Source organism: Pleuronectes platessa, chromosome 6 (assembly GCF_947347685.1).
Source record: "Pleuronectes platessa chromosome 6, fPlePla1.1, whole genome shotgun sequence".
NCBI classification, from domain to species: Eukaryota; Metazoa; Chordata; class Actinopteri; order Pleuronectiformes; family Pleuronectidae; genus Pleuronectes; species Pleuronectes platessa.
In genome coordinates, this window is record NC_070631.1 from 21,855,401 (window position 1) to 21,875,836 (window position 20,436).

At 42.6% G+C, this 20,436-nt stretch overlaps 1 protein-coding gene across 1 annotated transcript in view; it reads left to right on the top strand.

The window, feature by feature from the left end:
• The window catches only part of prex1 (phosphatidylinositol-3,4,5-trisphosphate-dependent Rac exchange factor 1), an 84,166-nt gene that overhangs the window by 48,899 nt on the left and 14,831 nt on the right, over positions 1–20,436 (top strand). Inside the window, exons 15-26 of the mRNA XM_053424347.1 lie at positions 537–609; positions 3,915–4,060; positions 5,635–5,727; positions 7,846–7,994; positions 8,074–8,159; positions 10,069–10,208; positions 12,200–12,344; positions 13,276–13,451; positions 13,793–13,954; positions 14,685–14,895; positions 16,597–16,882; positions 17,506–17,721. Of these exons, the coding sequence (XP_053280322.1) occupies positions 537–609; positions 3,915–4,060; positions 5,635–5,727; positions 7,846–7,994; positions 8,074–8,159; positions 10,069–10,208; positions 12,200–12,344; positions 13,276–13,451; positions 13,793–13,954; positions 14,685–14,895; positions 16,597–16,882; positions 17,506–17,721 (1,883 nt within the window). The remainder of the gene's footprint in view (positions 1–536; positions 610–3,914; positions 4,061–5,634; positions 5,728–7,845; positions 7,995–8,073; positions 8,160–10,068; positions 10,209–12,199; positions 12,345–13,275; positions 13,452–13,792; positions 13,955–14,684; positions 14,896–16,596; positions 16,883–17,505; positions 17,722–20,436) is intronic.

The window sequence follows — 20,436 nt, forward strand, 5'->3', positions numbered from 1 at the left end:
TCTCACATTACCTGGCTTTGTTAGGGGGTGTGACGGACTGGCTGCAAGGTGTGCATTATGCATATGCTGGGACATTGATAATGATGCAGAAGTGTTGGCTGGACGACTGACGAGGCATTTCAGGAGCGTGATTACTTTTCTCAGAGGGAGAGGAGCTCCCTTTATCGCAAGCTATTTGAATTTTGCCAAACTTTTATATACACAACAACAATTACACAATAGAGGAAAGAAGATAGAAAAAGCATAATATGTCTCTTTAAGAAATTGTAATTGTGCATTTTTTCCGCTGTGCAATAAAGGGAACAGTAGCTGCTATTCGAATGTATAATTTACCCAAATCAGTTTGAAGCATATCAAACCAGTCTTCTCATCTCTCAATGTCCTTTTTTACACATGCTGCTTCACAAATCACCATCTTCACACCAGCAAACACACAAACAAGTCGACCCAGCTGTGCTGTGTCCTGTTGAGTATGAGAAGGTGTAAACAGGCATCGGAACTGACCGACTGTGTGCGTCATTGATTTGGTTTCCCAGGGAGACTGCTCGACCCGAGAGGACGCTGTGACGCTGGGCGTGGGGCTCTGCAACAATGGCTTCATGCACCACGGTCAGTTCAATTCTCTCTCACACATGCATACATGCAGGATGGATAAACACACACACACACACACACACACACACACACACACACACACACACACACACACACACACACACACACAGCAGAGGTTTTTACTTCAGTTTAGTTTTAGGACTTAATAAATACATGGTGCAGTGATGTTTTTATTATTTACAGTGTTTGTCTTTGCCACAACAATTTAAATGTCATTAATCCTGCTGTGATGTGTTCACTCTACCTCTTGACCCATTCATCCTCTTTTCTGTGCTGCTCATTATCTTGAAATGCGTGTTGTCCTTCACCGGTCCCTAAGTCACTCTTTCTCCACCACGAAAACATTAGCCTCTCCAATGTTATGATGTCAGGTGCTAAAAAAGGAGCATTGTAAAGTAGCACATCCAGTCTAGCCAAGCTGGTAACCTCACTGACCACGTTGCAGTGGAGCGGCTTTGGTTCGAGCCCAGCATGTTGAACGTAAACAGCATTAGCAGTGTACCCTTTCCAGGTCTATTTGGCTTTGCTACACGGTCGTCTGGGTCAGTCCACTGAACCATGACCGGGCTGTAGTGGGGGGTAAACACTGTTTAGATACCCTTTCAATACAAAAAATGCATTTACACACCGTTTTTATGGTGGTTTACCCACCTGTTAATGTTACCACTACTGCCCCGGCCGAACCCACACTGGTTCTGGCCTGAAATTGTATTAATCATCTTCATTAGCCAGGTTACGTGTGAAGTGAGAAACCAGTTGTAAGGAGTAGTTAGTGTTGGATAACTGGAGATGTACCATTGACGCTGTCTTATGCACATAGGGATGCAAAACAACTGAAATCTAAGATGAGGTCGTAGTTCTCTGAGCAAATCTGGAGTGTATCCATTCCCATTGCAGACAAAAGCCAGATGTTAGTGTTTGTTTAAAGGTTTTTGGACCAATGGAAAAGATACTTTCATTTGAACACATAGATCCGCTCCACAGTCACAGAATGGCTTTCTCACTTTTTCACTTGCCTCATTGCCACTCACACACACACCTCCCTCCTTCTACCATCTGTTGGAAGGAATGACATGTTCTCTTTTATCTCTCCCTGTCCTCCGCCCTTCTTCAGGGTCACGACCTTTCTCTTTGCAGCCTGTCTGCTTACACCTCACCTGACCCCTCCTCACGTCACTTTCTGTAGTCCTTACTCAGCACATCTGCTGCTCTGTCACCTGGTTCCTCTTTAACTCGTCGTCCTTCTCCCTCTATTTTCTCTGTTTTACTGTCTGGCTCCTCACTGCTAACAGACAACACCGTTAATTTGTCTTTCATCCGCCCTTATCTGCTGAAATCATTCATCTACATGTCAGTTGGGAACACCTGTTGCGTTTTGCCCTTCAGGCGGCTCAAAGTACAGAAACAACTTCACAAGATACAGCGGTACTTTCCACTCCTGAGCCAAAATGTCATTTAGAAGTGGTCATCTAATATTTAACATAAACAAATAACAAAGTTTTTTTTTTCAGGGCAATTAACAGTATCAACAGTTGAACTCAAATGTTAGACCATATAGCACAGGGAAAGTTTCAGTGTGTTTATTTGTTGATCATTCACATTAAACACTTCCAATGCCCTGGTCAAATACTCCACTGCACTCAGACCAGGCCGAAGACTTTTAAAGGGTTTTTAAAAGATCGATAAGTACTTTAAAATTTAACAGTTTAAGTATATTTAAAAACAAGCAATTAACTCAAGTAGAAAAGCTAATGTTGTACTTTACTTGAGTATATTTTTGTCTGTTTATTTGTACTGTCGCTGAAGTTAAAATGTTGAGCCCTTCTGCCACCACTGCCAATATGTCAGATTGTATAATATATACAGTGCTTATAGTTAAAAATGCAATCAAGGGTATGAACAAAATGAGTCTTGTCTGTGTGAGTGTGTGTGAGTGTGTGTGTGTCAGATTTTGTGCATGTTATAAGGTTATGACTGAGTTTCCGGAGCTGCACACCCTCCAGTTAATGTGTTATGTGGCCACAGCCTCTGTGACTCAGAAGGAAATAACTCACGTTTGAGTTGGCACGAGGCCAGTGTGGGTGGGTGTGGCGTGGCGTGCGTGTAATTAGTTTGTTAAGGCTTTTGTTCATCTGACGGTGCCAGATGCTCTCCAAATATCTGAACACCTGGGCACCTTTGGTATTCAGCACTGCCTCTACTAGCCCCAGCCAGAGTCAGAGTCACACACACACACACACTTGTAAGATTAGGAAATATCCTTGGTTGAAGGTCTGTGGATGTGTGTTGGAGCTTTGAGACCGATCTTTACTACTGGCAAACAAAATGTTTTCTCAATTCTGCTCAACAAAATCAAATTCACTCGCATCGTGGCTTTAGACCAGATGTGAACATCACAAAATGGGGGCGAGGTGCTGTCAGTGCCAGCTGTTAAAGCATATATTGCGCTGTGGAGGGCGTCCTGTTATTTTACGGATACTTTACTCCCTTTGCAGACAAAAGCCTGATTTTCGTTGGCGTTGGTGGGTTTTTTGACCAGTGGAAAAAGGACTGGACTGGAATTTACAATTCAAACAAAGAGCAGCATGTTTACGACTGCCTTTAATTCAGTGTTCCAAAGAAACCAACAAAATTAAGGTTCAATTTGTTGGACCTCACTTAAGAAAATAGGCGTTCAAAAGAATAAAGGGTCAGTACTGTAATTTACGGCCTGACTTCAGTGGCTGAGAGAAACATAAGAAATATCGGTAGTGTAGTAGGATTGCTCTGTGGCATTCTTCGCTCAGGCTCCGAACCCGATGTGAGAGTAGAAGCCTCCATAATGTGCTCCTGACCTGTTTGAAGTGCCCCATGTGTTTAGACTAAGGCTCAGCCCAACAGAGGGCTTCACACACACTCACACATATCTCCAGAGGTTCTTACTAACCTGGGCGTCTGCTGGACACGACCCAGGTGTTGTTTGACTGCAGATGTTTCTCTAGCATCAATAACTAATGAGCTAATTAACTGTTATCTTGTTTGTCTCCACACGTAAAGTAGCAGCTTCTTTTGCTTTCTGCTCGTGCTAATACACGTATCTCCACAGATTCAGCACATTTGCTTTGATATGTAATGGACAAATGAGCCTTTACACGTATGATGATAACTGTAGGAACACTTCACCTTTTTTATCATCAACCTTTAACTGGAAAGACTGAGATGTGACCTAATTGCTGTTTGTCACATTGGTCCTTTCTGCAGTGGCTTTCTGATAAAATGCTCTCTCTGTTCGGTGTGTGTTTGTGTATTTTCTTTTCCAGTCTTGGAAAAGAGTGAGTTCAAAGACGAGTCCCAGTTCTTCCGTTTCTATGCGGATGAGGAGACGGAGGGAACCAGCAGCAAGAGCAAGCAGCTCCAGCGCAATGACTTTAAACTCATCGAAAACATCTTGGCCAAGTCTCTGGTGGTGAGCTGGAGCACATGCACTCATACACAGACACATACATGTCCACATTCTCTCGCATACATTTATACTGTACATGGAAACATCGATCCTGATTTCAGAATTCTGTACAAAGTGCCAGACTCACACTATAGCTGTTGTTTCCCTTACATAAAACTCTTAGAATAATCAAGAGAATGCAAATGTATTACCAGTGTATGCTAGTGGTCATGTGATATGCGTTTCAATGCTTGTTCGTATGGACGGGGATTATAACTGATACTGAGCCAAAATGCTCATGTGAACAGAGATATTTTTAGCTTGAAAATGTCTTTTTCACACAAAAATGTAGTAGTTTGGGTGTAGCCTCAATATGATATATGACACAATGGCTTAATGGTTGCACACAATGCAGGAAAAGTTGTTATATATAACATTTAAATGGACATGTATTCAGACTATACCTGTATATACCTGACATGTACAGTAATATAACATATAGCATACACTGTATGTACATCCTTAAAATAGAACAGGAATGTATTATATAGCTGATTAAGCTGACATACTGGCATCCACTATATCCTTCACTCATGTGTGTGTGTTTGTATTTTCCTCGTTGTCATCTCACTGGTAGACATAATTAGCATCACTATAAAGAATCAGTCCTCCCCCCCTCGGGACTCGAGGCTACTTTGATGACAATAAAGACCTGAATTTGCTGCATGTGCTCAATCCGCATTGTAATGAGATTTGTCTCATGGAAATATGTTCAACTTCACTGGCTGGGAGGAAGTCCCTGTTGTGCTGCTACTGACAACAGATAGAAGGAGATGATATACTTAATATCCATCTTTTTTATTTATTTTTTTAAAGATGGATGGTGTTTTCCAGAGACTTAATTGGAAAATGAACTGTTAAGTGAAGACTGTTATCATTAGGGAAACCTAGCAGCATCAGCAACATCCTTGTTTTATATCACAGCGGGAAGAAGCCACGCTATCTGGATTTCCACAAGAAATGCAAAAGGCTTTTTTCCCTTGATTAGCAGAACTAATCCGCCCTCCTGGCTATTACTGGAGTGAAGTGTAGGAACTCTTTATTTACCGCAGCCATCTCCTCTGATGTAACGGCCGAGATCCCCATCTTATCAGGGCCGTGCAGCAGGAAGATGGCCCCAGCAGCTTTACCTAATGGAAGCCGGCTAATGTGTTTGGTGTTGACAGGGTTTTACTAAGCCTCGCCCCACTGGGGAATACAATGTGGGAAGCAGAGAACATCATCGAGGCGAGACACCTGACATGCGATGAAAATCACACATTGCAAATGTGCAGGACTTAAAAAGCCAAGACCACCCGGAGAGAGTAAACTTTTTAACACCAAATAAAGCAGAATCAGGGCAGCAAATTAACAAATTATGAAATCACAATATATTTCTTCAGTGTGCAAAAACAGGATCAGAGCCAGATAAAATGTGTATGCCTGTAGAATATGTGCATCATGACAATTGTTTAGAGATTTGCTTATACATGGTGCAGAAGCACTGGTCAGTCACCGGTATGAATGAGCCAGTAATTAGGTGATTTCCTCTGTGCTAGATTCACCCTGAGGAGGAAGACTACGGCTTTGAGATCGAGGAGAAAAACAAGGCCATTGTGGTGAAATCTGTCACCAGGGGCTCCCATGCTGAGGTAATGGTCAGCACACACACATTTACACACACACACACACACACACGCACACACACACACACACACACACACACACACACACACACACACACACACACATGCCCCGGGATATTAGTTCCAGTAGGTAATGGCTGTCTACTGTTTGGACGGCTGCTGTCAGTCTGCATCCATTCCCCATGCAGGACTTTTTTCTGATTGGCAGTAGAGCCATTAGACATGCTTAGTTGCATCCCCTTCACATGCACAAGTACACACACACAACATTTTCTTCAATGCAGATAAGGCTGACAAATCATCTAAAACCTAAATGATTATTTATTTACTTCTGTTACTATACTGTATATTAAATTACGCAGTATATTGTTAGTATCTACGATTCTATAGTATCATGAACAGGTGCAAAGAATAGATGCTGTCATTACTATGTCTACGTACTTCAGAGACTTCTACAGCAAACTCCTCTTTGTGTGTTTTCCCAACATCAATCATATTTATTTAACCTAGTTTCACCCTCCCCCTGCAGTGGGGCTATGCCCTGCAGGGGGTCCCCCACCCCCAGATTCAACCACTGCCTTCAAATGGCATGTCTGATACAAGACCATTCTTCTTTCTTTTCCTTTGATTTTGCCTTGCTATGATGTTTCTAGCGTTCTTAAAATGTCAGGATGATGCCCTAATTGTTCCACGAGTCCAGAGATTGAAAACCTTTCCCTCAGCATCATGAGTTGAACCATCTTTCTCTCCACCACTTTATTTCACATTCATTTCTCTTGTGAGCCTTCTATTGAAGCACTTCTTTCTGGTATTTTACTCATTTTCCCACATTACTCCTCTTCTCAGTCACTCTCTGGATAATCTTTTCCTTTTCTATTAGGCCTGCTTCCTCCACAGTGAACCCTCTCAGTTTTGCTCTCTCCTCTTATTCATCCCCAATGCCCCGTGTTTGCCAAAATAACAGGATTGCTAGTTGTGACACAGCCTGTGTGCCAGCCCATTGAATGAAGCTCAGCTGATTCCCATGGGGCTCTGAAAGGGGCTGAGAGACACTCACTCGCACACTAGGCTCTTTCACTGTACGATACTATTATAGAGAGTCACGTGCAAACCAGCACCCATGCTGTATAGTCACATGCAAGCATACACGCACCACACATACATCTCTCCACATTCAGATGGCTGTGGATCCTCCCAGTCGTTCCTACCTCAATCTTGGGCCGTAATCCAAAATTGGGGCCTGGCTAAGCCAAGGCCACCCCACCGGATCTGTGCCCAGGACACTGGACTCACACAGCGGGGGTACACAGGCGACATTATTCTCACAACACTGCTGAAGATGTGCAAGATGACTGCATTTAATGATGTGGTTTGTTGGTTGGATTAGAAAAAAAAAAGATGTTAGGAGCTGATATCCAACTGTGCAAAGCTGAGGGTGTTCGATTCTCTAAGAGCATGTGCAGTGTATTTGTTTTGTGCAACTGTTATACTGCATGTCAGCATACACTCAGCAGGATCTGATAACTCACCACTGGTTTAAAATAGAAAGTTGTGGCTACATTAGAAAGAGAGAGATAGAGAAATGTAAATAAAGTGCATCTCCGCTATTGTGTACCCTGAAAGTTACCCTTCATTCAGGAAATGTGTGCGAATCCAACAGGCAGCAGACTTTATCATGCAGCTTAATCCTATCTGGTAGTCAATCTTGATATGCACTCTCTATGAAAATATTTTTCTTGGGCTGGAAGATGAATAACAAGACTGAACAGGCTGTTAAAACACTGAGCAGTACACTCTGGTTTTCTCTCTCGTTTTGGTTTGGTTCAATTACTTCTTTAGTGTCAGACTCAACGTCTACTAAAAAAACATACAACTCCGTCCTGGAGGCTAATGAATTGAACAGGGACTTGATTCTGAGTAATAAACAAGTCAGGTAAAAAACCTTTAATCATGCTTTTTTTAAGACCTATGCTGCACAGTTTAGATCTCAATGGGACACGGGGGTGATAATGGACACATTTAATGACCCACCATTTGAAAATTATAAGTTTAGATGGAGTTGAAACAAAGTGCAACCTAAAAATAACTGCATTCTGTCCCCCATCTGTTCGTCTGTCTGTGCAGATGGCTGGTCTGCAGGTGGGCAGGAAGATCTTCACCATCAACGAGGACCTGCTGTTCCTCAGGCCTTTCTCCGACGTGGAAACCATGATCAGCCAAGCCTTCTGCATACGACGCTCCCTGAGACTGCTGGTCGCCACCAAGGCCAAAGAGTGAGGGAACACATGGACGCACGCACACGCTCAAGCACGCACACACGTACATTGATCTCATTGGTGTTTTCTCTTCTAGGATTGTGAAGATCCCTGACAACCCAGACACCCTCTCCTTCAGACTGTGTGGCTCCGCCCCTCCTCATGTCCATGCTGTCAGGAAAGGTGAGTAAGAGGTTCGACTGACTTCTTGAGCCAGTTCAATCAGCCCACTGCTTTTTTTCTAGGAGAATTTCATAATAATTACTTCATGTGTTGAATAACACACCAAGGACTCACTCTCTGTAAGAGTACTCCCATCCGTTGAGCCTCGCACTTCTATAGCACTGTCGGACCTATGATGGATAGATTATATAACGCTAACTGATGCAGCAGAACCAGAGAGCTTCCTTGTATTACCTTCATTACCCTAAATGCTACTCAGCAATTGACAGCTCGGTTGGAGATTTGAATGCAACGTCAAGCTCCCAACTTCTAGCAGAGTTGATGACTTGAGCTCTTTTCTTTCTAATGCACCCGCAGATATTTTTCACTTTCAGACTTGTGTCTTTCGCAGCAACCAAAGGCAAGGGACATCACTTAAGGCAATTTGTCTGAGTTCATACAGATCTTTCTTGACTAGATAGTATAAATCTTCTATATGCAGTCGTGCTTCTTAAAATCTGGAAATTTAGAATCTGCCCCTTTTTTATTCATATTAATTCAAATGTAATTTTAAATCATGTAAAAGCAATATAGATTTCTGTTACAAGAAATATATCTAAATCTACATACATCTGCATATATATAAAAGTACAGGATGGCATCAGTTGTTTGTGTAATGAAAAAGTAATCTGCTGAGGGGTTTGCAAGGTTCACGTGTCCCAGGGAGATGTGATACAATGAATTTTTCTTGAATTCTATTAAAACAGACGTTTATGACACACGCTGGATCTGTCTGTCAACCAATTTTTAAGAATTTGACCTTGTTATTTTAGCATCACTGTCGGTAATTGTTTACAGTGTCAGAGAGACCTGAGAGAAATCATTTCAGAGAAATTCAAAGGAAAGATGAGGTAACCCAAGCCTCCAACCACCTGTTACGCTCTGCTTTTAGTGAACCTCCATTATGGTTTTATGGCCACCTGTCAGACAGACAGCCTGCGGTCAGAGTTCAGACCCTTAATAGACACACACACACACACACACACGCACACGCACACGCACACAAACACACTGTTGTGTGATCGGAGCTGCAGAAAGTACAATAGGTAACTGAAAAAAAACATCCAAACCTTTTCTCTACCTTCTCATTTTTCCTTCTCTCTCCTTTTGACCCTCTGACCAGATGTTTATAACACTGTCTTGAATTGGCAAATTAAGAGATTCATGACAAATTGGATAAGGGATGAATCCCAATGTGTAAACCAGACAGGAGTAGAAGAGGACACACATACAAAGAGAGAGGAGAAGAGGTGCTGTTCGGCCAAGGAATGTGATATTTTTTTAGGCTAATATGGCAGAAGGACTACTTTCCCTTTCTCTACTCACTCTTTCTCCTTTTTTCTGTCTTTCCAGTGTCCTGTATCACTTCTGGCTCCCTGCTGGTCAATGATGTTTTTTTTCTTTTGAGGGTCTTTATTTGTTTTCTTCTTAAATCAGCCCCTCTATTTGCAAACCGTTCATGGGTCAAGTAGCCCTGAAGTCTGGTAATCCTTGGTACCTTGGGAGGAAGTGTTGAGAGTCCTGGTATTTTTAGATTGAAGAAGATGGAGGTGTTGATTGGACTCCCAGGCTGTAAAGCCATTAGCAGGTCGGGGACAGTGTGTTAGGAGTGAGGTTAAGTACAAATATGGGCGTTTACTTCCAAAAATATCTTTAAAAAAAGAGAGTCATTGAATAAACAAATTTCATTAGATTAAACATTTAAAAATAACACAACTATGGACGCCAGAGATACAAGTTATTAAAGGCCTCTATTCCTCCTACTCGAATGTCTTGTTTTCCATAATATCCCAATGTGTTGTGTACAGTTCTGCTGTATTTATACCACTCGCTGACCCTTTACCTCTGACCCTCTGTTGACACACTGCAGGCTGGGAGGCAGCGGGGGCAGGTCTCCAGCCCGGCCAGGTCATCCTAAAAGTCAACGGCAACAACGTCAACTGCAGCGACTACGACGAGGTGCTGGAGCACTTCGCTGCGCAGCACACGCACCAGGAGCCGCTGCAGACGGTGAGGGGACAAGGGAAAAATGGAGTTTAGAGTTTAAATGTGGCATTTAATTGAGAATTGGGCAGCACAATGTTGCGGCGGTTCACACTGCTGCCTCAGAGCAAGAGAGTCGTGGTTCAAATCCCGGTTAGTTCACCCCATGTTAGTGTGGGTTTCCTCCGGTTTCTCCAGCTTCTTTACACATTCCAAAAAACATGCAGACTGAGGTTAGGTTAATTGGAGACTCTGTTGACCTTATGTGTGAATGTGAGAGTGAATTGTTTGTCTCTGTATGTTGCCCCTGTAATGTGGACTGAGGACCTGTCCAACCTTTACTCCGCTTCTTGCCCAATGTCAGCTGGAATTGTCTCCACCACCCACTGCGACCCTCAGAGGATAATGGGGAAAGATAATGGATGGATCTTTTGAGAATATTTAACAAATACAACTAGTAACAGACAAAAAAATCTCCCACCTTGCCACGTCGTCCACTCTTTACATGGTGTCCAGTGAAGTTTATCAGTTCTTGTGTGTATTACTATGGCTTTCGCTGTATCAGGACTTTTCCTGAATGCTTTATTTATAATACTACTATAAGAATACTTAATGCCATGAGACATCATGATTAGACTTAGCTTTAGCATTGATAGTTCATTTACTTAATCTTTCAACAATGTGGAACAGTTCACAGAAAGCCCCAGTGACCCAGACATTCCCGCTCTGAGATGGATCATAAAAACATAATTAGCGGAGCTGGAGATAGATACAGCAACTTAATGTTTGAGAAGAAAAACGCTTCTGTGATTCCATCGACTTTGCAGCGATTTCATCGACTTTGTCTGCGTTCTTGGCTCCAACACTGGGTGGCCTAGTAATCTCTCAACATAAATTACTGGCTGTCAGTGGCGCTGCAGGCGACAAATAGTGAGAGTTAAATATTGTTCAACTCAAAATACCCTCCTGCCCCAAGAGGAAAAAGTAGCCCCATGGTATTTCAGCCTATTCCTGTTTCAAAGAAAGCTCAAGGTTTATTCTGTGTTAAAGTAATCATTGCATATTTAGCACTGTTTCCAAATTGGGTCAGGACTAGACGCTTGTATTTAGACTTGGCTTTACATGGCTAACGTCTAAAATGACAAACTCCCACCGGGTTGTTTTGACATTCCTGCAGCAGCAATCCATGTCTACAGGCAGAATTTCACAAGGCTGCAGACAGAGTAGGATGTCCTCCTCACTGTATAAAGCTCAGCGTTCAGTTTTCTTCTGTTGAGTCCGACTGACTCTTCTGATAAACCCCCTCTGCTCTAAGTGAACAGTGAACAGACTCAGCCTCATTTTGGATTTCTTCCAGTATACATTCGCGGGTTCATTTACCAGCAGGAGAAATTACCAGGATGTTGTTGATGTGGCTGACTGCACTGCTGAGTTCAGGCTGGTGCAGTCAGCCCTGACTTCATTGTCAGGTGAAAAGTGTCAACAGGGAATAAATACTCAGGAATAAATACTCAGGAATATTTCCTTCCCATTCTGTTGTTAAAATCGCTTTCACCAAAATATACCAAAATCTTTCTTTGTCTTGTAAGCTTTGCTCATTTCACACTCACTTCCTCCTCCACTCACTTCCTAATTTTAAACCTCATAATGATTTACTGCATATTACAGATGTGCGCAATTCTATTGCTGATAATTACAGTACAAATAAACTGTCAAATAAGAGGAATTGTAATTCTTACAGTAAATCTGTCCCCTATTCATTCACTTTGACCTGAAAAGTGCAGTGTCCTCACATACAAAAGATATGTATAATCTATCATCTTGTCAATATATTTCTTAATGGCATGTATTTTTCATGCTTTGGCGTTTCATCTTTGCAAAATGTTGTAACTCTGTCCCTTTCTGCTCATTCATTTCATTCTCACTTTCTCCTTCACTTCCCTACACCAAACAATGATGCACAGTACGGCAGATTAGAAGTAAAGTCTTATTGTTCAGCGTTGATCTGTTTCCCACAGTGTCAGTGGGTGTACCGGGCATTCGAGGATGCCGAGGAGCTGCAAAGAGACAGAGGAGAAGGTGAGAAGGAGGAGAGTCCTTTCAGTCCTTATCCAGTGGAGAACGGATCGGACCACGAGGAGGGGAGCGGCACTAATGGAACAGGTGATGTTACTTCCTGTGAAATAGTTAATTGTAGTTACAGCCTTTGAGTGCACATGTATCTTCTCTTCAGTTAAACTAAAGAATATTATAAAATCGGACATTACATAATTGTTTCATGAAAGTTTTTCTTCTGTAACACTTAATTTTGCTATTCATGCCCTAATGTTATCTTCAAATTCCTTTAATTCCTTATGATCATTATTATTATTATTATTATTAGTACAACTGTTATATAAGAGAAAAAGTTCAATACTTTGAAACAGAAAAACAGTGCCTCTACCAGATATAGTGCTTATGATAACGGAGCATGTTTCACGTGTGGCCCATCCTGCATCAAAACATACCTGAACAACATGAGGGTTACTTGGGAGTGTCCTGTATTATGAACTGTAGCTGCTTTGTGCGTGATCACAGATTGATTGCAGACTCGATGTCAGGAAAAAAACTAACTTCTGTCTCTGCCAAAAAAGTTACATAGAACAATATTTTCCACCTCGATGGCTATTTCAGATGACCTCTGAATCGGGTCATAGTTACTGTGGCAGTAAAAAAGTGGGTTCAGCACTCGGCAATTTGCTCTGGAAATAGAAAATTTACTGCTGAAAATTACATATGCTCACACTACAGTCATAGGACGTCATCCAGTAACATTCGGTTTTCCTACTGTATTTACACTAAGTGGCCAGTTTTTCCGACAGAGCTGGCAGAGGAGGCTGACTTGACATATGTAGAGTTCACTGTGTACTTTTACATGCGTCACTTCGAAAGGGATTTATAAAATCATTGTGTTTCTACCCAGAGCTGATGAGGTGCTAATAACATAACATGAGGCATGACTCTACCTCTCCTCTTCCTCCTGACTTCATAATGGTTAACTTGATTTTATTCAAATGACATACATATTGAGTAACTTCAATATTGTGCTCCACAGATTGCCGGCTGGGGAGGCTTTCCCTCTCCGATGAGCTGCCTCTGGTCAGTCTGACGGTGGATAACGTCCACCTGGAGCACGGCGTGGTCTACGAGTATGTCAGCACTGCCGGCGTCAAGAGCAACGTGCTGGAGAAGGTTGTTGAGCCCAAAGGTTGCTTCAACCTCACTGCTAAGGTAGTTATGAAAGGATGAGGTGAAGTATTTGGGTTAGCTGACTGCTACTTATTCTAGAATACAACTCGGGGATCCACCATCAAGTAATACTACTTACTTCGGTTATTTATTCCACTTGTCCCAACCTGGTTCTTTCCCTGTTTGTAGCTCACTGAAACTGTAGTTTTATTATATTACTATTGACAAGATCTAAAAGCAGCAAGGCTAATTTGGCATCCCTTGTGGTTTAAGCTGTTGTTAATGTTGCCGCTACTCTGAATTAGATTTTTATCTTGATTGTGACTGAATAAACTTTGACTGTAGGAGTGTTGCATCCTCACTGATGTTTCGTGTTTCTACAGATCCTGGAGGCATTTTGTGCTGACGACAGCCTTTTTGTTCGTAACTGCAGCCAGCTCATCTCCCAGAGCGACAGAGTAGTTACCATGCCTCAGTACGAGTTCAGACAAATCTGTGACACCAAGCTGGAGAGTATCCGACGGCGTATCAGTAGCTATCAACAGGTACAACGACACAATTCTACTTTCTGTTAAACATATTGCATATGAATACAGGACATATATACACTGTCAAACCAGATGTGAATTGTTATACATAAATATGTCCTCTGCTCATTCTCATTGTCCTTAATAGCACAAGTTCCGTTGTTGGCTTTCACACCAGTAACCCCACATTTATTTGAAAAGATCTATAATCTCTATTCTTCTTTGTATATTTCTCACTGGCTCCTATTTTTCAGACACTCACATGCTTTTTAAGTGTTTACAACAGCTAAGGTTTTTAAAGGCTTCTCTGTGGAGAGTGAAAGTGGGTCAAACATTATGTTACTGATGCCAATACACATTCTTTTTTATATATTCATATTTGGATTTAGGTCATACGTCAGTGTCTATACAGAGCTCTCATAAATATGATCAAATATCGCCCCTCCCAAATCTCTATACACTTTTAAAGATTGAATAATACATCTGTTATTTAGAATGTTCTTGTCCTTAACCTTAATTTTTAGGAACTCTTGGGCAATACATTACATTATTTAACTTCATTTTGTCTGACTGTATGTGTTGAATCTCCGTGTCATGTTTTCTGCTACAGTGACAATGTTTCGTCAGTGATTATTAGAATCATGCAATACTAATATTAGAGCTGTCAGTCACATGCAGTTTGTATTTTCACAAAACGTTCACTACACTTTTCTTATTCAACATTCCTCCCTTCCTTTTTTTAACCCAGTTTGCCCTGGAGCTGAGGAACAAGGTGTGGCCCTCCTTCAGGCAGGCCGGCGTCCACACTCACCCACTGGGCTGCATGGACTTTGTCCCCACCAACTGCCACATCAACCTGATGCAGGTTTCCTACCCAAAGTGTGCCACCTCTGCCGGCAGGACTTTCAGCATCCGCTTTGGGCGCAAAAACTCCCTGTTTGGCCTGGACCCTGATCAAGGTAGAGACCGCACACACACATGCTGCTTTCAGACATGCACTGAGCTCCAGATAATCTCCTGACATTCTCCAGAGGGGCTGTATGTGAGGCCGCAAATGTCCGTATGAGAGTCTTCAGACATTCTCCAGAGTTTCTCCAGACAGCCCCCTTGTAAAAACTGAGAATAATGCCCGAATGAGATGATGTGACAACACAGAGGTAGGTCCTCCGCACGCGTGAGTGGATGTGTTGATGCCATTTCTAACACGCAACAGACGCAAAACTGCTAAATGTCCAGCCTCAATTGTGCGCACATCCTCTGGAGTTCATGTCTGAAAACAGCTTTACACACAACTCTCTCCAGGAAGATTTAAACACTAGCTCAATCTCAGTCACATATCCACTGCCACATCCAAGCTTCACTGAGATCCAACCTCTTCATGATAATACAGCGTAACCTACCTAACATGGGCTCAGTGATCATTTTGACTAATTACCCTCTATGACCATTTTAAATGCTGTAGCACCGGGATGGGAACACCAGCCCCCAACTCACGCAGCAGCCGTAAGGTCTAAAAAAAAAAATGCATTCTCATGGTAAATTAGATGAGTGGTCTACCATTAAGTCTCCATTAGCTCCAGGCCATACTATTGACATGAAAAGTGAATGAATGATGTCAGCAAAGACGGCGCCTGGAGGCAGCGTAGGAATGTGAGCCATTCACTAGCTACTGCTGCTGCTGCTGCTGAGGTCAAAGGGGAGAGAAGAAAGCGAGGGGAAGGGATTGAGTGGAAGGGGAATGTAAATTCACCATGGAATCGTTTCAAGAGAGAGAGAGGAAAGTACAAGATAGACCTTTAATCCGTGGATACAAAAAGTAGAGGCCCGTCTCGCATCTACATGACTTTATTATGATGCGGCTGGATATTAACGAAGAGTCTCAAGGCTTAAACACTGAACTCCTGCTACTCTCTGCAAAGATGAAAATGCAATACAGCTGTCTAGACAGCAGACATTTAGCATTGCTTACATTGTTCCAGTTTGCCTCGTCCTCATCTTTCCTCTCTGCACCAGCTGCCAGTGACACATCTGCCTCGCAGTTGCACTGGGGAGATGTTCACTTCAGCTCTGGTGTTTTTCATTATGTGTTCTGCAGACAGCCACAGGGATGATGGTTTCTCCAGCGAGTGTGTAGCCAGCCTTTAGTGCTGCAATTAGAAACTGAATAAAATGGTGAGGTGTGTTACCTGAGGTGAAAGATTCGTGCGTTATAACTCTGGGCATTAAACGAATGTCTGGAATGTATATAAAATGTCTTAAGGGCTTTCTGCTCACTGTGTTCTGCACTAATAGCATATACTGAAAGGAAGAATATAATCCGTCAGCAGTTTTGATACATATGCGGTTATTATATCTAAGTTTGGCATTCAACCCACGTAAAGAGTTTTTTCTAATCCTGCTCTTGCTGTGCGTATCAGTCACACTCGCAAGTGCCCTTTAAGACGTTGTTTTCCATTAAGTTCAAATGGAGAACAGACAAGAGTGTTACTTCATAGGTTTTGGACATCTGGGCTAAATGTATTGTCATAGAGTGATTTTTTTTTTTTAACTCAGCCGCTACTAATACGTTGTTTCTCCTGTCTCCTTTCCTCTTCTCTCACTTCTATTCTCCTTTCCTGTCCTTTATTTCCTTTCCTTTTCTTTTCTTTCCTTTCCTGTAGCACTACTGAACCCTATGTCCCACACCCAGCATTGTGTGACCAGCATGGGAGCTCCCTGCTGGAACTGTTCCGGCCTAGAAGGGGATGAGGTGGATGGCAACAAGGACGTGGCCGCTGACGGAGATGAGGGGTTGACGGACAGGCGACGGAGTGGCCAAGGCGAAGGTGGTCTGAGCTTCCTGCTCAAACACGAGGACACAGAGACCCAGGACGCCTACATTCACTTGTACAGCCGCCTGGATGTTGCTGTGCGGGAAATGAAGCAGTATGTCGCTCAGATCGATGTGTAAGTGTCACCAAAACTATAAGTACATTGATCATGTACAATAGAAAAGCATAAATCAATTTTAATATTAATATGGATATATTATTGTTTCTTTGATCTGATTCCATATTACCCTCTCATCCCTAACCCTGTTGACAGGTGTCATCTTTCTATTAAAAAGAAAAGCGTTTACTCCATTTAGAAAGTATTCTAAGCCTCAGCAGCTGGTGATATTATCAAATATTGGCAGGCGAATGGTGTTTTATATGCAAGTTGATGATTTTCATAGCCTTCAAAGTGACATTTTGAGATCTTTGCATAAATAGCTATGAGCTGTTATCCCTGCATCGGCCCTCCCGAGGCTGTTCTTCAGCCTCTCTTTGTCTGTCTGCCCTTTTCCTTATTTAAAGCTCAGGATTTACAAAAGGAACATTCTTCAGGCTCAAAATATTTATGGGCCGGGCCAGTACAGGAACAGGGAGTGAGGCCCCAGATCATCAAGGAAAAAAGACGCATATTGTGTGTCTGTGCAGAGGGAAGGGGTGTGAAGATGTGTGTGTTGGATAGTGAAGGCGGGATTACTGTATTTAAAAGTAAGAATTATACGGTGTTGATGCTCAGGATGCTATCCTTTTCCTCTTTAGCCTCTTGTCATCCATCACCGAGCCCACACAGCTCCAAGGGGAAGGTGGGGAACCTCCGGTCTACGAACCTTCTCAGCCAACTCTGGCCCCCTGCGAGGACGGCTGTGACCAGGAGAGAGTGGAGCAAGGAGGCATTAAAAGAGTTTGCTTCAAGGTGAACGAGGAGGACCAGGAGGACTCGGGTCACGACACGATGAGCTACAGGGACTCCTACAGGTAACTGGTTTAAAGACTGGGTCACTAAAGTTGCTTTCAGACCTTCACTGCAACACCCTTCTGTCATTCTCTGGAGGGGCTTTATGTTAGAGCACAAATATTGGAGTGAGAGGCTCGGGACTTTCTGCAGAGTTTCTCCTTCCAGCCCCCTAGTAAATACTGTGTTTAATGTCCGAATGAACCCATGTGAGATCACAGCAGGAGATCAAAATTATAAATTCAAATATATGAGGATGATAAATGAGGTAGGCACAGATGAAGATGTCAAGAGAGATTTCGTCAATAATGTCGTGACGCCGGTGTGGATGTGCCGTAAACAAAAGCATGTGATTTCTGCAACGGAATTAATTAATTACCTTCCACCTCTACCTGCTGCAGCGACCCTGCTGTGTCCAAACCTAATTGGTCGACATTCGCCAGAATACATATCTGAAAACGACTCCAAGATTCCATAAACTTGCTCGAGTTTAAAATGTTACCATGGTTTCCAACTGGAACCTTACTAGCATAAAAAAGAATGATCTTTCTAAATCCAGTAGAATTTAAAATTACAGAATAAAATGTTCTGTCTTTATTTCTCAAAAAGCTGCTAGATATAAATCACTATTAATTGCTGTTATGATCGTTGTGAAAAAACCTAATATATACCAGATATAGCGAAGAAGAAATGAGACACCACCGTTTTACACCTACATTTCTAACAGGACTCCATAAAACATAACCCCTGTAATGCTGCTCATTTCCCCCCATTGGAGGGAGCAACTCATTCCAGATGTTGGCATTTTAACCAAGATGGAGAGCTAAAAATGACTTCAAAATGTTTTGGTCAGATCTAGTTGTGTCATTTGCTTGTTGCGAGTTCATTCAGATGTTTCTGTGTTTGTGTGCGTGTGTGTGCGTGTGTGTATGTGTGTGTGTGTTTGTGCAGTTCATTGGGCAGTGCTCCACTGAGCCCCACCCTCCACCACCCACTAAGATGTAGTTATTGGTTGTTGGTGCGGTGGGCTGGTGTATAATACAGCCAAATGTTTGGGGCGCGGCCTCCTCACCCACTCTGTCATTACAGCCCGGCCACGGCATGTGAAATGCAACTACCTCATCACATTAAAATGTAAAGGAAAATGTAGGCTGTTGTGTGTGTGTGTGTGGTAAACACAGAAACACACACACACACACATAGTGAGGTGTTTACTTAGGGTTTAGAAGACCGGTGGAAAAAAAAAAAAAACACTCTTGAAGGTAGCAGTGCAAGGCGTGTATGTATGTAGATGAATCGTCCAACTTGTAATATTTTGGATTTGAATAAAAGTGCTACTGTCTTGTAGAGGTAGGGGGCGTATCTCTTTTTTTTTTGAGTTCTGCTGAGAGGATAGACATTAAAGCTTGAGGTGGTGACAGACCACAGCAGAGTTAAACAGTTGGAGGTCACGGGCCGTGCACAGCTTGTGAGGAACATAATGTGAGAACAAGGACAAGGAGAAACTGGCTTCTTCTACACACACACTCCGACTGTGTGTGAGCGTCTGTTCCAGGTCTGGCACTCTGTGTCTGTCATGAATCATTAGCGTTCAAGTGTGTTGCTGTTAAGACCTTTTGACTGGTGTCCATTCATATCTAGAGTGTGTCCAGATCCAGATTCAGAAGTCATTTCAATTCACTTGCAGCATCAGAAAGTGTTAGTACCTGATCTTTTGTCCCTGCCTAACGTGCTAAAGACACCTGTACACTACTGCTATTTGCTCAGAGAAGAAATCCTTTAAAATCAATCCAAGATGCAGATTTTCTTGTCTTACTCGGGCAGAAAAAGTTGACTTCCTATGAATTGCATTGTTGGACAATTAACACACACCAACGCTCGAGTGTAGTATTAACATTGGTCCCCGTATGGCCACTCCATATAGAAATAGACGGTATGCAAATGAGACATGGCTACAATCTACAATTAAAGAAGCAGCCTCAGAGGCAGCCGTTAATGATCTGTTCACTTGCATGGCAATGTGTTCTCCATGTGTCTGTGAATGCATTCTCACCTGTATCTCGAGCTGTGAATACATCACCCAATGGATATCTTAATGCAAATGTATTTTTGCAATTGTGTGTGTGGGCACATTTATTTTAGGTTTAGGCCAGATCTGCTACTATTACAAGCAGGATAATTGTCACAGTGGTGCTCACACATTTGGCAGGAGGTGTGTGAAGCTAAATTTGGATATCACCTCTTGTGTGTCTCTGTGCATGATAGACCGAGTGTGTATGTCTAAGCATTCAGCTGGAAAACACAACCCTCCATGCAGAAGCAGCCAGAAGGGGAACAATACAGGGACATTGTGTGGGGATTGTGTGTATATTTGGAAACAAATGAAGAGGGAAGCAATGAGAGGACTGAAATATCATAAGATGAAGTTGATTGAGGTAAAGAGGACAAAGACAAGAACATTTACCAGCACACTCACATATATTAGTTTATTATGGTGTGTCTTTATGGGTGTGAGGGAGTGAAAGCCAGCAGAGAATTCATACCAGACTACTAAAATATCATTATTCTAACTCTCTCCCTGTTATTGCAGCAGCTCTGATGTAGCCAGTCTCCTTCCCTTGCAACACAGACACATATTCACACACATTAGGCCCCACAGAACGACCCGGCAGGTCGATACCCACCTCAGACACTCCCCACTTTTGTATCCAGCCAGGCCGGATAACGGTACAGTCAGA